Source organism: Labeo rohita, chromosome 1 (genome assembly GCF_022985175.1).
Source record: "Labeo rohita strain BAU-BD-2019 chromosome 1, IGBB_LRoh.1.0, whole genome shotgun sequence".
Classification (NCBI taxonomy): Eukaryota; Metazoa; Chordata; class Actinopteri; order Cypriniformes; family Cyprinidae; genus Labeo; species Labeo rohita.
Window position 1 is genome coordinate 34,321,196 of NC_066869.1, and position 17,210 is coordinate 34,338,405.

The 17,210-nt window shown below is 35.2% G+C and overlaps 1 protein-coding gene across 3 annotated transcripts in view; it reads left to right on the plus strand.

The window, feature by feature from the left end:
- The first annotated feature begins 1,978 nt into the window (after nucleotides 1–1,978).
- The window catches only part of pds5a (PDS5 cohesin associated factor A), a 32,263-nt gene continuing 17,031 nt past the window's right edge, over nucleotides 1,979–17,210 (plus strand). For 2 of the 3 annotated variants that reach the window (XM_051106775.1, XM_051106792.1), the window contains exons 1-11: nucleotides 1,979–2,124; nucleotides 2,856–3,017; nucleotides 13,908–14,111; nucleotides 14,353–14,439; nucleotides 14,651–14,748; nucleotides 14,832–14,958; nucleotides 15,052–15,132; nucleotides 15,267–15,407; nucleotides 15,495–15,610; nucleotides 15,709–15,803; nucleotides 15,892–16,037. In XM_051106775.1, coding sequence (XP_050962732.1) covers nucleotides 2,892–3,017; nucleotides 13,908–14,111; nucleotides 14,353–14,439; nucleotides 14,651–14,748; nucleotides 14,832–14,958; nucleotides 15,052–15,132; nucleotides 15,267–15,407; nucleotides 15,495–15,610; nucleotides 15,709–15,803; nucleotides 15,892–16,037 — 1,221 coding nt within the window. In that variant the 5' untranslated portion in view covers nucleotides 1,979–2,124; nucleotides 2,856–2,891. The other variant, XM_051106783.1, reaches the window with a different exon arrangement.

Below are 17,210 nucleotides of genomic sequence, written 5' to 3' on the forward strand. Positions count from 1 at the left end.
GTAAAAAAAATACTGCAGCGCCTCTAGTGGATGGAAACAGAATGACTCCGGCTTGTTTTATTGATAGGCAAAGCAAAATTACATAGATAAACAGAAATAGAACGGGATTTAATGCAAGTAGGCTAACACAAACGAGGAATTTGTCTTGGTGAAGCCTCCAGGACACAGGTAAGAATACAAGATTAAATAAGAGTAAATACACAAACTGCCGTTCAAAAGTTTGGGATCAGTAAGATTTATAGATTAAGATATAAGATATCTTTATATAAGATTTATATAAGATTTAGATTTTGTTTTTTAAGAAGTCTCTTATACTCATCGAGGCTGCATTTATTTGATCAAAAATACAGAAAAAACGGTAAAATTAACATTAAAATGTTATTATAATTTAAAATAACTGTGTTCTATTTTAATATATTTTAAAATGTTATTTATTCCTGTGATCAAAGCTGAACTTTTAGCAGTCATTATTCCAGTCTTCAGTCAGTGTCACATGATCCTTCAGAAATCATGCTAATATGCTGATTTATTATTAATGTTGAAAACTGTTTTTGCTGCTTAATATTTTTTGAAACCTGTGATACTTTGTTTCAGGATACTTTGATAAATAAAAAGTAAAAACAAAACAAAAAAAAGAACAGCATTTATTCAAAATAGTAATCCTTTGTAACAATATGAAAATGAATAAATTCAGCAAGGACCAAACATCCAACATTGTGTATCAAATCAGCATATTAGAATAATTTCTGAAGAATCGTGTGACACTGAAGACTGAAATAATGGCTGATGAAAATTCAGCTTTGCATGAAAGGAACAAATTATATTTTAAAGTATATTTAAAGTATATTAAAAATATATTAAATTGTAATAATATTTCACAATATTACTTTTTTTTCTGTATTTTTATATCAAATAAGTGCAGACTTGGTGAGCATAAGAGACTTCTTAAAAAAAAAAAAAAAAAACATTACAAATGTTACTGATCCCAAACTTTTGAACTGCAGTGTATGTTAAATATATAAGTATAAGAAGTGTAGGATTACACCAAAATGTAAATTAATAACATATGTTTAAATATTTGAATATTCTTTTAACAAAGTTATTAAAAAGTAATTCTGTTAAGCTGTTTTATCCCATGTCTCAAGAATACTATTATGTGTTCTTTATATATCATACATGTTTGGAAACATTTTTTAATTTTAGTACATTTTTAAATGTTTTTAATGTTTTAAATGTTTTTAATGGAGTCTCTTGCTACATTTATGTGCTCAAAACAGTAACAGTAAAAACACTAATATTGTGAAATAATATTACACTGTAAAAAAAACTGTTTTCTATTGTAGTATATTTTAAAATGTCATTTATTTCTGTGATGCAAATCTACATTTTTTAGCATCATCTTTTTAGTGTCACATGATCTTTTAGAAATCATTGTAATATGCTGATTTTCTGCTAAAAAAAATCTTATAAATGATCATTCAATATTATTATCAATGTTGAAAACAGTTGTGCCAAGAAATGTTTATGCAGAAAACACGATATACTACTAAACTTTACTAAGGATTACATTTTAAATAGTAATATAAATTCACAATATTAATTCTGTTTGTACTTTATTTTTAATCAAATAAATGCAGCTTTAGTGAGCATAAGAGATTCATTAAAAACATTTAAAAATCATGTTTCACTGTGAAATTCACTCTAAATTAACTATTAAACATTACATTGTTGCACTATTATTTTTACTAATTCTTATATACATTTCTTATGTATTAGATTTGGGGGGAGTAATTAAAAAAGGTATACTATGCTGTTGTAGTCTACATATACGTTTTTTTCACGACATGTAGAGGCTCGTCTTCTCTGATATTTACGGTACACCAAGTTCAGTGTCGCGAGGCGTTTCTTTTCTAACCTGTATGGTAATATTTCTCCCTCCATCGGCGCGTTGCAATACCGTCTTTCAGCCGATGGGGTCGCTGCGCCTCCACTTTCCACGCGAGGACGTTCACACAACCCTGTATGAAAGAGACGGAGCTTTGTGCCCGAAACTAAAAAAAACACCCAAACCCGAACCCGAACCCGAACCCGACTCATGAATTAAAACAACGACTTGTCTGTGAGGTAATGACCGGGGAATGATTTGTAAGCGGTTGTGTTGCAACTGGGGTCGCTCGAAGGAGTTTAATTCACACAGTTTGTGTGGGATGATCAAGTTGGTGGTCGCTGTTTGCCTCGCTGAGTGAACTTATACAGAGAAAACAAGTAAACAATTCAGATATCTTACCGTCTAAAGTTAGGATAACGGTCGGAGTGGAGTAGTGTCGAGTGAGAGATATGGAAAAAATGTTTTTGGGGTAACAGGAAGCGGCGGTTTGGGATTTTAGTAGGTAAATGTGAGTGTTGGCTGGATGTTTGTTGAATAGTTTGAGGCCTGGAGCTGACGGCTAGGCCACTAGCCGCTCAAAGAGCTCTTTTACTCTCTGAGGCGCTTTTAAACGATGTTTTATTAACCAAGTAGTATGTTTATGTCTGAACGTGCATAATATGTGGAGACCATTGTCAGGAGAGCTTTAAATGTACAGATAGTAATGCGTTTTAGAGTAAAAGCGCGGTAGCGGAGCGGGTCTCGTTAGCGCCCCGGCTAGTATTGCTATTAGCTTCATTAGCTTCGTGCTTTTATTTGGGATTTTCCCGCAAACTGTCGTCTGCAAGGTTTTCGTGTCATTGCTCGGTTTTAGGGGTGTTGGCTACACGTCCAGAAAGCATGAGACAGAAGTGCACAAGGTGTTTTTTAGTGTTTTTGTAGTGGTGTGGTGGGTTTGTGTGCTGAACTTTAGTGTTGTCGCCTATAGAGGCCAGTAGAGGACCGTCTGTCTGTCTGGAGAAGGATGATGGAGTTCCCGCAGCAGCCTCAGCAGCAAAGACCAGCGGGGGACGGAAAGATCATCTACCCACTGGGTGTCAAAGAAATCACTGATAAAATCAGCAACGATGAAGTCGTCAAACGACTCAAGGTAAGAGACAAAGTGTTGACACATGCACACACATCACTGGAATAAACACATTGAGCTTTATATCAGGTTTAATTCAAATAAGTTACCAGTTAGACACTGTATTGGAAAACACAAGTGCATGACTTGGGTGTTATTTATATAATGTCCTGTCTGTACAGTACTTCATGGCGTGCATTCTCACGATTTCCTGTAACGGGTTAAAGGCCAGCTGTGAGCTTTTTGTTCTAGATAAATCCACTTTTGACTCATAAACGGCGTTTGGTGAACGTACATGGATCAGTAATAGTGCACTAATGATGTTTGCAATATGCAGCTCATTTTCTATATCTAGGGCTATGAACATGGAGGCTAAAGGTTAAATGAGTAGCTCACCCAAAAATGTGCTGAAAGATGACTCACCCTTAGGCCATCTAAGATGAGTTTAATTCTTTTTCAGAACAGATATGAGGAAATTTAGCATTACATCACTTGCTTACCAGTGGGTCCTCTGCAGTGAATGGGTGCTCACAATAATCCACAACACAATTCCCTTCCGTCGCTTAACATCTCGTGAAGCTAAAAGCTGTGTTTTTGTAATAAACGAATCGATCATTAAGACGTTTTTACTTCAAAGCAATGCTTACGGCTACGACTTGCTTTCACCAGTGAAAAACATCATCTTGTCTGAAGCAGGAGAGGAATACACACAGATCAAACACCATCTACAGTCAAAAACAGTTTTAAACAAATATGAAAGTGGATTTTGATATGAGAAGACAACAGGGGATGAACTTTTTCCACTGGAGGAAGTGTTATAATGGATTATGGAATATTTTGGCCAGAAGCTATGGTTTAAAGTTAAAAAGTCTTAATGATTAATTCAGTACAAACATGCAGCTTTTCACTTCTCAAGATGTTGACTGATAGACTAGAGTCAAGTTGTGGATGATTGTAATGATTTTGTCAGCTGTTTGAACTGTCTGACGCTACGCATTCACTGCAGAGGATCCATTGGTGAGCAAGTGATATGATGCCAAATTTCCTGCCAAATGGCCTGAAGTGGCGAGTATATTTTGTTAGCCTACTGTGATCAGACCTTGCACTTTGGATATTTTCTTTCTATGAAAAAAATCATTAGATTTGCACTGAGGAAGTGAAGGGTTTTATTTGGGTCAGTAAGCAACTAATTTCTTGCTGTCATTTTCAGTGCATAATTGATGTTTGTGTTCTTTCTATTTGTATGCATGTGTATGGAAGTCAGTGGAATAGAAAGTGTGGTATTATTTAGAAGAGCTTTCAAAACAAAACTTTGTTTATTGCTTTTTTTTTTTCTTACTGTTTATTTTTAATTTTTCAGATTTTTTCTGAAACAGTGCATTACTTGTATGATTAAAGAATGGGTTTCCCATTTTCAGAGGCTTAAATGAAAGATTGTTTGCACTTGCATTAAATGTGTGGTTAATACTTACTCAAAAGTACATTTTTAATGCTGCTGATTATGTTAAGAGATACCCTTAGCCCATGGCTCAATACATACCTCGGTTTTTAACCACACTTTTTTGGTTTGGTTCTGATGGCTTGGCACAGTAGGGTTTTTTGTTATTCGATGCTTGGATGACAGGAAGAGAAAGAGGTTAAGGAGGGGGAAAATGCTATTTTTTTGTTATTGCAATGCTCTTGCTTTATTTGACTTAAAAGCAGAATATACTTGAAAATAAAACCCCCATCTCAGGTTCAATATTTCATGCATCGTTAACAGTGAGCTGCTTTGCCTGCTGCAGTATTTTATCCTCTTTGCGTATGTCTTCAGCATCTCTGGCCTCTGTTAACAGCTTTTACAGACTTTGCAATATTTCGACACAAATGAAATTTTGGGAAATTATCATAATCCAGAACAGAGATTGGCTGAACTAAAACAAACAAACAAAAAAGAAATAAAACACACCAATTATTTAAATGAAAAATTAATAAAAGCGCAGTTCACAAGCCAAATGGTTCAATATTATATTGAAAACTGTGGCAACCCAAATATATATACTTTTTTTTTTTTTTTTTTTTTTTGAGCCCATGTCTCTGAAAAACACTCTATACATCCCTGTATAAATTGGATTGATTTTAATAACTTTATAGCTTTAATGTATTGAAGTGTGCTGTAATAACTTTTTGTGAAAAAATGTACTCAAACATTAAATAATGAATTCAGTTAAGTCAGATATAATAATTATGTAGTTTAATGCATATTTTTATTGAAATGCTTCTCTCTAGAGTAAATTTTTTTCTAACCTACTCTGGAGTGTTTGGTAGGGTTGGCTATCATTCCTAGTTTTGATTCCAATAAATTAAAAAGTCAATAAAAATTAGGTCAAACATTTTTATTCTGTTTTTTTTTTTTTTTTACCAAGCTTTCTGTTGCAGCTAAATAACATGTGCAAAAACCAGCGACCTACAGAACACTTAGGGCTAAGAAGAACTATTGCCTATAGTTTTAACAAAAAATACCACAGCAAAAAAAACAAATAATGACTAATATCAATTTCAGACATTAAATTTGAGGCAAGTAAACAGTCAGTAATAACATTGGAACATGCAAATAAATTAGCAAGAGCATAAATAAATACAATTGAACAAATTACAGGTACAGAAATTTCAATCAAAAGCTTAAAAACACTGCATTGTCTCTCTTCATAAATAAAATATAGATTAACTGACTAAAGTTACGAAAGATATTCAGTCAAGATCAGTGAATGATTTTTTTTTGTTCATGCATTAACATTAATGACAGGTAACACGTTTATTAGGTTAAGTTAGGTTACTGTCTCTTTAACACCTAACGCACACGGATCTAAAAATGCTTTTGCACATGTGTTTTCTCTCTCTCTCTTTTAAAAAAAAGCGTTGTCTCTCTCATTTGTTTGCTTTCACTTTTACTTTCAACAAAAAATGGCTGTGTTTATGATGATATACTGACGTATTTTGTGCATATTGGGCGTTAAAAATGAAAGAGAAGTCAGGTCCGCCCCGGAACAACTTTTCCTGCAGTGGAAATGCGTGGAACGGTTGGAGAACGGAAAACCTGCACCGGGACCGTTGTTCATGCTTGCGTTTCAGATGTGTGTGGTTCACACAAAAAGTGCCAAACTTCATGTGCTTGAATCGTTTGATTTTAAACTTTAAAATTGCATTAAAATGCGAACGCAGGAATCGTTAAGCGGAACCGTAATGCGTGTCTTATCGAATACCCTGTTCTTGGAAATTTGGATTTTGCTGTTTAGAACCGGTTCTCGATACCCAACCCTAGTGTTTGGACAATGAATGACTTTCCTGAAGTAAATGTTGCATTGCATTGTTCACAAGCTGTATTATTGACATCTTTCCCTGGTTAAAACAATGATTGAGTGATTACATGGGACCTGATTCTTTTCGTTAAGTTGTAATGTTTCTTTCAACACAACTTCTGGAGTTCATTCAGGTTTATTTTGTGTTAACTAGTAGTAAAGGTGAAAATGTGATTTGTTCATGTGCAATCCACGCTGCTGCTTGAACTGAGGCAGATAGGTACAGCAATCTGCATCAAAGCGACACTTATTGTTTGAAATTTGTTATAAAATTGACAATGTAAAAGTTTGGACATGGTTTATTGGAATGATTGGATGGAGGGTGAGCTATGTTTAGTGACGTTTTGTTCAAGCATCAACTGAAAACAGTATTGACTAAAAGATCTTTCATCATAAATATGAACCTCAACTGAAAGAAAATTGATTAAAAGTGATTGGTTAAATTTGATTAAAAATGATATTATTATTATTATTATTTATTTATTTTTTTTTTTTTAATAAACTTTTAAACTTTTTTTTTTTAAATGTAAGAGCAGGCCCAGACATTTTTTATCTTGATTCTGCAATGTCTGTTATGCTGCTAGATGTTGCAAACTGGTATTTATCGTTGTATGTCAATCTGTTATCATCTTAAACGGTGGTTTGAAATGCAAATGGCTCTCCCGAAGTCTGCTTAAAAAAAACCTTTTTTTTTTTTTTTTTTTTTTTTTTTTTTTTTGGCTGGAGAAATCAAGTAAGCATGCCCTAGTGTCACTGTGTCTGGCTGGTCAGGAAGCTCAAACAAACTAGTCAATGTTTGATGGTATCGCAGTGTTTATACACTTTACTGAAATTAACCTAATATTGCTAATATTAATAACTTGCTAATATTAGTAACTAAAGTTCAGCGTATGAGACAAGGGAGCTTCCTTCACTGTAGAAATAATAGTGGCATGTAAAAAGTCATTTGTTTTCTGTGTTCATCTCTGGATTGCTAATTCTTACTTATATGTTATTGCGAATGAAAGTGTGCATGGGTTTTTTCCCCACATTGTTTGAAATAGAAATAAAAATGTAATGTAGTATAATATAGTGGAGATATATTAGTGCATTGTTGCACTGCTTCATCCTTTTGGTCCTGTATTTCTGTGAAGTGGTGTGCGATATTGACAAAGACAAGACCCGGCATTAATGAGTGATTAATTGAGTCTTTGACTGAAATTATTAATTCAGAATAGCTGTGTCTTTTAGAAACGAACCATGTGGCTGTGTTTATGAATGAATTATTGAATCATTGACTCTAATGATTAATTTAGAAACACATTCTTGAAACACTGCAGTGTTGCTCTGAGATGTACAGAAATGTTCTGTTCCGGCTTTGTTTTCCGTTTGACGGAATATTGTGTCTAAAACGTGATTCACTTAATGTTAAACTTAATGTTTTTTGAGCTGTTGTAGCAAAGTTAGTATCAGATTCGTGATCACGCTCACATGCTAATGTTCATGAAAACGTGTCTCTTGCTTGTGATATTACTTAAGTAGGGCCCTATGAAATTTTTTCCCAAATTCTGTTTTTTCCATTTTAATCTTTCTGGATTCTGTTTTTTCCCATTTTAATTTTTCTCAACTCCTTAGTTAAATAAAGTTTTATTAATCAAAGAGCATGTCTAATTAATTAAAATCATGAAACTTTAATTAACATTATCACAGTATAGTTAACATTATCCCTTTAATTAACATTAATTTAATAAAGGTTTAACAAAAATGACATGTTTAGGGCCCTATGAAATGTTTGTTGTTTTTTTCCTCACCATATGTTTTATTGTTATCAAATTCTATGTTTTAACATGTCTAATTTGAATGCATACTTAATTTATTCAAATTCTTAAAATAGCCTTATGAAAGATTTTTTTTAAACTCAGAAATTCTGTTGTGTATTTAAAATGGTTAAAATTCTGGTTATCAAATGAAGGCATAATACATTTCATTTATCTTTTAATTATTGAAAATTAAGCAAGCTTTTTTTTTTTTTTGGCTAACAAAAGAGAAATTACAATTAAAATTAAAACATGGAAGAAAAGTTGTGGGATTATACCCTAAAAAATGTTTGTTTCATTTTAGTAGTAGTAGTAGTAATAGTAGTAATATATATCTGGCACAATGTCTTCAAGTTAAACCAGACTTTTATTTTGACGGGTTGCCATGTCTACCTTTCAGTGTGTGTAGTAAACAAAACCTCTTGTCTGCGCCATTCATTAAAACACGCGGAACATATAGGATTCACATTTAAATGTTATTTTTGCGGCGTAATATTTGCAGATACTAGTCCATTTGGCGGTTTGATGTAAGTGTAGTGACCTACTTTTGATTAATTCATTCAAACTTTGACAAATTCTGTGACATTATTCAGTAAATTCCTTTTTTATGACTGGATTTCGCGATTCCGTCCGTGTTTTCGTCCACATTTTCCGCATCACAGAAATCATAGGGCCCTACTTAACTATGTGATATCTTATTAAAAAAAAAAACTATACAGGGTTTTTTTGCTTTACATTACTTGAATTATATAGCATTCTAATAGGCTTCAACGTGCAATGAATGCTTTGGACTTACAGGACTTGTTTTTTGTTTGTTTTTCAAAGTGATATACTTGATGTCAGTTTGCATATCAGTAAAGCAATAATTACAATATTGTGGACCATAAATGTCACACATTTCTACTGCTAAGTGTTTGTAAGCCATTAACTTTAAGTGTTTTATACTTGAACACTTTCATATGCAACTAAGAGAAAAGTGCAACTTGTAAACTCTCTCTAAAATGTTAATTGCAATCCTACATGTCAACTTGTCATGTATTGTTTCTTAATGTGTTTTGTGTTGTTACACAACCATTATGGCAGTTTTGAATGGACAGATATGTTTTCAACACATCACCATTAAATATACCCTTTCAGCTAATATTTTCTCCACTCTACAAACAAGGATTTTGTGGAAAATGAGATCTCATAAATTAAGTTGTCCGTTTTGTGAACTAAACAAAAAATTAGGTCAGCCCGTTCCCCCCTAAATCCAGTGGTGATGGAAATAAACGGGAAATCCGAGTAAAATATAGCCTAGTGCCACAAGTTGTTTTTTCTCTCACATGTATTTGGTAAACTAAAGAACTCTGGGCTTTTTGTAGCAGTCAAATTATACAAATTTCCAGAGATTCTTTCACTCTAGCTTTGCTTAGTATTCGCTTTTTAAAATGGTAAAAATTGTGTTTGTTAGGGAGAGTATCAGGGCCTTTTGTAGGAAACTGGAATGACTGCTGGGCTTCCTGCTTATGTCAGTGTGCTGTTTTGACTGAGGCTGAAGCTCAACTGCTTTCGCTGAGCTCAGAGCTCAGGCTGCCCTTCCCCCACTTCACCAAACATGTGCTCTCACTCACACACATACACAGGCGCCAGAGAGAGGTAAAGTAGAGAAAATAATTTCTCCTCCTGGGTCCTAGATTTATAAGTGTTAAGTGCTTATAACAACAAAATACTCCATGGCCATCTCAATTAAATATTGTGCTCTTCATGCAGATTAGCCTAATTATATATCTGTACCAAAGTATGACTATTGCTTTTATGAAGAAGTGAATCCGTTTAACAACAGATCTAATCCCCACCCTGAACTTTAAAAAAAAAATAAAAAAAAATCATTAATTCCATTTCATATGTGTCACAATAAGGAAGAAAAGATCTGTCACTGTTTCCATTTCATTGTAATGGGCCATTACAATGTTATTTTTGTCAGTCAGTAATTATTCCAAGTCTTTATTTTAGCCAGGCAATAGACTTGAAATTACTATTAGGGAATTTTCTTTCCAAGCATTTAACATGTTCTTTTTTTACTTTTTTTACTTGATTATAGTGGACCTAAAAAACAAATTTCTTGATCAAAGCTTTCTTTAATCACTTCATTCCAGCTCTGTTCCTCACAAGTAAGAGAAACCCACTATGAACAATCTTGGAGTGAAAAAGGAAACACTCTGACTTTCAAAAACCATGCTTCTTGCTGCTGCGTAAATCACAGCTCCACCACCGTTTCCACTTCCACTCAGCACCACATATATAATATGGAACACTGTGAACACAGACAAGCAGTGTGATGCAAACATTGAAACATTCTATGCTATACAATGGCATTATTCGTACACCTATCAAGTTTTCAAAATAAAGTCCCCAGTATCCTATATTTAGATATGATGCATTGATTTCCAAAGTCAGTGCTTAATAAGCCTTATTTGTGTTCTGCTGAATTCAAGGTCTGTGTGTTTATGGGCTATACACCTGTTGCAAAACAAACATGTTTTTTGCCTTTGACCTGAAAAAGATGATCGTTTTTATTTTGCCAAGCTACAGTTTGGCTTTGATGCAGTAAAAGTTAGTCTATGTGAGCTGTTTCAAGCTGCTTGTCTTTACTCCTCTGTCTGTATTGGCTGTGTAAGGCCATGTTTACACTAGTGCGTTTTCATTTTGAAACACAGGCAGACAGTGCTGAAAGCCTCTAATGCTTATCATTAGGGGTGGGGGGAAAATCGCATATGATTCACATATGAATCATGATTCAGTTTCTAGCGATTCTCGTTGATTCACAAATTTCAAAAATCATTTTATATACAGTATAATTACCCAACAATATAATTGCGAGAGAAAGCATTGAAATAGATTTTTTTTCCTCCCATCACACATTTACTCCCTTAGAGGTTCTGTAATGCATATAATTTCCTGTCGAAACACAGTATTTGGATTCAGGTGTTAATTGGTGTGTTTGACATCCAGTGTGCACAAAAAATTTGATGAGATATCATGAATTGATATTTAATCGAATTGTGACCCCAAGAATTGATAAGAATCGAATTGTGAGGTACCAAAAGATTCCCACCTTTACTCATCATATTGTGTGTAAATCAGTGGAAAATGTATAGAAATTGTGCTTCTGTCTACAGAAATGTGAAGTTAACTTGTAAAGATATCAGTTTTTCTTCAGATGTGTTCACATTGGGCTAAAAGCCTTAATGGACGCTGTTGACCCAGGAGACCCAATCAGGGAGCGAATGTGGGCGGGCAGCCAGCCTCATTTTCAAAAGTTTCATTTTTGGTCAGTTCCCTGAAACGCTACCCAAAGTAAAACTGTTGTCCTGTCCTGTGCCCAAGTATTTACTAGGGATGTAACGAGATCCGATGTGTCTCGTGAGATCTCGTGGCGATATCCTCATAAAACATTGTGCAGTGTTTACATTAGAGCTGCACGATTAATCTCAATTAAAACACCCACGCAATCTTATTCCTGAATGACAACGATTTAGCGATGTGAAACAGTCCTAATACACATCGCAAGTGTCAGTGGAGCTTGAGAAGCACGTTTTGTCGTTGCCCATGTTAATGAATCAGAGGGTCGGGGTAAATGTGAACGCAGAAAGAGCAGCACAAACAGTCTTTTCAACCACATTATAATCATTATTTCTGTGTTACAGACATTTAAATAACAGAAGTACTTGGATAAAAGTTTATAGTTTGGGTATAAACACATTGTCTACAGTAGCGATCAAAACGAAATCTTAAAGGGGTCATTGGATGCTAAGTTCACTTTTTCATGTTGATTGAACATTAATGTGTGTTGGCAGTGTATGTACAAATCTACCCTATAATGATAAAAATCCATGCAGTGGTTTTTAATTAATCTGTAAAAATAATATCCCCTTTTTCAAATCGAGCCGTTCTCAGATGCCTGTCGGTGTGCCGTCACTGACAGAGGCCGCTCCCACAATAGTTGATTGACATGAGCTCTTACCTTAGACCAGCTGTCACAGTCCAGTTTAGCGGCTAAATGCAGCTGATGTATACTAGACCGTCACTCCACAGAGAGAAGAGAGGGGCGGGGTGAGCAGAGCTCATTTGCATTTAAAGGAACAACCCCTTAGAATGAGATGATTTTTGCAGAGCTGATTTTGGCAAAATAAAAAGGGTGTTGTTTTACAAAACCATTGAGAATTTTTAATCAAAGTATATTAGAGACTTTTCATTAAGACTCTAAAGAATCACATCAACTGTTGGAAAATGGGCATCCGATGACCCCTTTAAGAAAAGTTTAAAAATCTCGTCTGGTCTCGTCTCGTGGGATAAGTGTCTCGTCACACCCCTAGTATTTACTCTAGGTTTTTACTGGCCATTCACACAGAACACGTATTTGCATCTAAAACGCGAGATGGAGTGCTCAGGAATGGTTTAAAAATGCGAGGTGGAGAATGCCTACTCTGCCATGTTGCCATCAAATACAAAAACAAAAACAAAAAAGCTTGCAGCACTTGCCCTGCCTCTCTGGTCTTCTGATTGGTCCACTGTTTTGGAACTGACATTGATGAGTGGCGTGTACAAGTTTAAATTATTTTTACTTGACGCAGCGTCTTAATTGTGCCACTCACGTGCAAGAAGACGCAAATGCAACAGTCATACATGTCTGTATAATGCCGTCTAAACACACGGTAATTGGTTTTTAATGGGAAAGTATTAACAGGATTAAAAACTAAATAACCGACATGGGAAAATTATGGTGGTTAGAGGTTCTGAATTTCTGTTTCGATTATTCATTCAGCCCTACCTGAAGTTTGTACAGCTTGATGAGATGGAGGAGAGAGTGGTGTCAAACCGCTGCCTGCCACAGGCATGGTTTTGAGGACTGTCACTTTTACTTTCTTGTTCCCTCAATCAATGTTGTGTCTAAGAGCAGTCATCTGCCACTGCAACAGTGTGTGATAAATTGGTAGCAATTCATATGTCTGCAAAATGTAGTAAAACTATTTGTGCTCCTAACTACTTTGTAACTATAATAATGTAATACTCTTACCTTTTAAAAAAGTAAGGTAGGTAGGTAGATGCATTCACTTTATTGATGTAGATTTAGTGAATGTTAATGTAGCTATTAACCTGAAAAATTGTGTCCAGGTGTTGTCGTATTTTTAAAGGAGAAGTCCACTTCCTGAACAACAATTTACAGATTATGTACTTACCCCCTTGTCATCCAAGATGTTCATGTCTTTCTTTCTTCTTTGAGGAAAACATTTCAGGATTTTTCTCCATGTAATGGACTGATATGGTACCCTTAGTTTGAACTTCCAAAATGCAGTTTAAATGTGGCTTCAAACGATCCCAAATGCTGTTGTAAACGATCCCAGCCGAGGGAGAAGGGTCTTATCTAGTGAAACGATCGGTTATTTTCATTAAAATTCAAATACTTTTCAATCTCAAACGCTCGTCTTGTGTTACTCTGCCTGAGTTGAGTGGGTTGAGTACATTACCTGTAAATTTTGGTTCTGGAAGTGGACTTCTCCTTTAAATAGTGGTTATGTCTTAAGGTATTTTGTTAAATTCATGAGAAATGCACAGGGGTTTTTTTTGTTTTGTTTTGTTTTTTAGGTTTTACAGTTATGCAGTGTGGTTTTAGGTTTTGTGTCTAAAGTTTGGATAAATTAGCCTTTTACAAAATTAATAAAATGGTTTGAGATACTTTATTCAGTCTTTAAGGGAAACTGTAAACGGGTTTTAAATGATGCCTCTCTGTCTTATAGCTGGTGGTTAAGACATATATGGACATGGATCAAGACTCAGAGGAGGAAAAGCAGCAGTATTTGGCTTTGGCTCTCCACTTGGCCTCTGAGTTTTTCCTGCGAAACCCCAACAAGGATGTACGGTTACTTGTGGCCTGCTGTCTTGCTGACATCTTCAGGATTTATGCTCCAGAGGCCCCATACACCTCACATGACAAGCTCAAGGTATGACATGTACTCCTCAAAGGACAAACTTCATATCTCACATATGACTTTATTAATAAACTGACCTCTTTCTTACGGCTCACAAACTGGTCACGCACTTGGACCTCATGTCGAGCTGTCGTTTTCCCTTATCCTGCACACAATCACATCACCCAAATGAAACACAGAATTGAGATTATCTCTACAGTTTTTTTGTTTTTTTTTAAAGAAGTCATTAATTTTCTTTTCTTTCATCATCTAGGAAATTTTTCTCTTCATTACACGGCAGTTGAAGGGATTAGAGGATACCAAGAGCCCTCAGTTCAACAGATATTTTTACTTACTAGAGGTGAGATGTTTCATTCAATCAGTCACAGTTTATTCATTTCATTTAATCATAGTTTTTCTTCATAGTTTCACAAATAACTGGTTGTTTATTTATGCGTGTTTTACATTTACTTTCAGGCACGTTGGATTATAAGCCAATATTTGTTTTTATTTTTATTTTTAGCATGTAGTCTGATTGCCATAGCTAAAATTTTACATTTTCATTTGCACAGAACCTGGCATGGGTGAAGTCTTACAACATCTGTTTTGAATTGGAGGACTGTAATGAGATCTTCATTCAGCTTTTCAAAACCCTCTTTTCTGTCATCAAGTGAGTTTAATTTTAAGTGAGTGTAATCGTCTCTTCAGTTACGCAACTGTACTCTTTTTGATCAGGACTTTTCCCTTTTCCAGTAACAGCCATAATCAGAAGGTGCAGATGCACATGTTGGACCTGATGAGTTCGATCATCATGGAGGGAGATGGAGTGACGCAGGAGCTGCTGGACACAATCCTCATCAACCTCATCCCTGCTCACAAAGTAGGCAAACATCTTATTACGTCCCAGTCTTATTTCCTAATCCAGTCTCAGATGGCTAACCAATGTCTGGTTGTACCACTTTCTGTGCTTTAGAACTTGAATAAGCAGGCATATGACCTGGCCAAGACTCTTCTGAAAAGAACGGTTCAGACCATTGAGACCTGCATTGCCTCAGTGAGTCACAAAATAATCATCCATTTGTATTTTTGTCCTTTCAGAATTTGATGCATTTCAATGATGTAATGAATTCAGTTAGTTTGAGTAATATGACAGATGTTGTATTGACTTATTCTCTTTCTTCTCTGTAGTTCTTTAATCAGGTGTTGGTGATGGGAAAGTCCTCCGTGAGTGATCTGTCTGAGCATGTATTTGACCTCATTCAGGAGCTCTTTGCAATCGACCCTCTGCTTCTTGTCTCTGTGATGCCACAACTTGAGTTCAAATTGAAGGTGACGAAATGCACATAGCTTACTTGTGCACCAGCTTGCATACAAGCACTTATTGGAAGGCTGATCTGTTTTTTGTTGTCTGTTTAGAGTAATGACGGAGAGGAGAGGTTGGCTGTGGTTAAACTGTTGGCTAAACTCTTTGGAGCAAAAGACTCTGAACTGGCCACTCAGAATCGCCCACTTTGGCAGTGCTTTCTGGGAAGGTCAGAGCTTCCTGCTATTTAAAAAACTGGAATATTTGGAATATTTATCATTCAAGGGTTTATGGAATTCTGATTTTCTTTTTGTTTGCCTCCCAAAGGTTCAATGACATCCATGTTCCTGTGAGACTGGAGTGTGTGAAGTTTGCTAGCCACTGCCTGATGAACCATCCAGACCTTGCCAAGGATCTTACAGGTGTGTTCAAGGTTAATGTGATGTCTACTGATCTTTTTATTTTAGGTATTGCTTGACTTTTAAACATCTTGTGTAACTGTCATATCAGATTTTTTGAAGGTGAGATCTCATGACCCAGAAGAGGCAATCAGGCATGATGTCATTGTGACCATCATCAACGCAGGGAAAAAAGATCTGAACCTGGTGAATGATCAACTCTTGGGCTTTGTCAGAGAGAGGATGTTGGACAAGAGGGTGAGGAAAATTGACTTTAAAAAAAAGAATGAATCGTTCTAGATGATTAGGGTGGTTTTATTAGTAGTGCATCTGCAAAAAGCATAAATTCTTTAGAGTAAAAAGTCATTTTTCTGTTTTTAAAATTATTTTTGTGTGCGCACCGTTCTTCATGGCTGAACAATTTGGGTATTCACATTTGGCTCTTTATAAGAGCCAACTCAAACCTCTTTTAGTAACAAACAGTGTTCATACAAGGTGCTTGAAAGACTTGAATTTGACTTTTTGAAATTTAAGGCCTGGAAAACCCTTGAAAATAGCAATAATCCTAAAGAGGTAATTTAAAAGTGCTTTAATTATTGAAAGACAATGGGCCTCATTCATGAAACACGAGCAGGATGAATTTGTGTGTACATTTTTAAAAAAGCTGTTCTGATGTAAACTTTCGAATTCATGAGACTGTTCATATTTTCAAAATTGCTAGTTGGTACGAAAGAAATGTACACCTGCTCTCTACCAAATGTATCTGTGAAATACGCATTTAATTTTGTCAGTAAGAACATATCTTTTCATGTAAAATTCACACTATTTAAAAAAAAAGAAGACCATACCTTTTTCGCTTATTTCAGTTAATGTCCAAAAACAATCGAGCTAAGCCAGTAGTAGTACTGACATTGTTGCATAAACATGGCTGAAGACGTGGAAAGGGGAACGGAAAAAACGATTCACTTGAGTGAGTAATTTACGCTGGAACTACTCTGATTGATTCAAACTAGTGACTCGGATCATTCATTTCAAGCAATTCACTAGCAAAAAACGGATCAAAATAAAAGAGCCATTCATTTCGAATTTTGACATCGCTTGTAAACGATTCTAATAAGCACTCAGTGATGGGTGAAACAAAGCTTTTTTGAAACTCTGAATCGGTTAAATCATTGCTTGTCAAAATGATTCACTCTTTCCAAGCGCTCCAAACAGATTGTGTATTGCGAATAGTTTGATTGAGATCAGAATGGCTTCATGAATCATTTTGCCAATTGAATGAATCAAATCAAATGATTCGCTATACTCGATTTGAAGTCCCGATCTAAATCAGATGATTCGCCATACGTCCTCCAAGTCCTGATCAGATTTTTTTTTTAACGGTAGAAAATATCAAACCGTTAAGGCAGTACAGTTTTAAAAACAAAACAA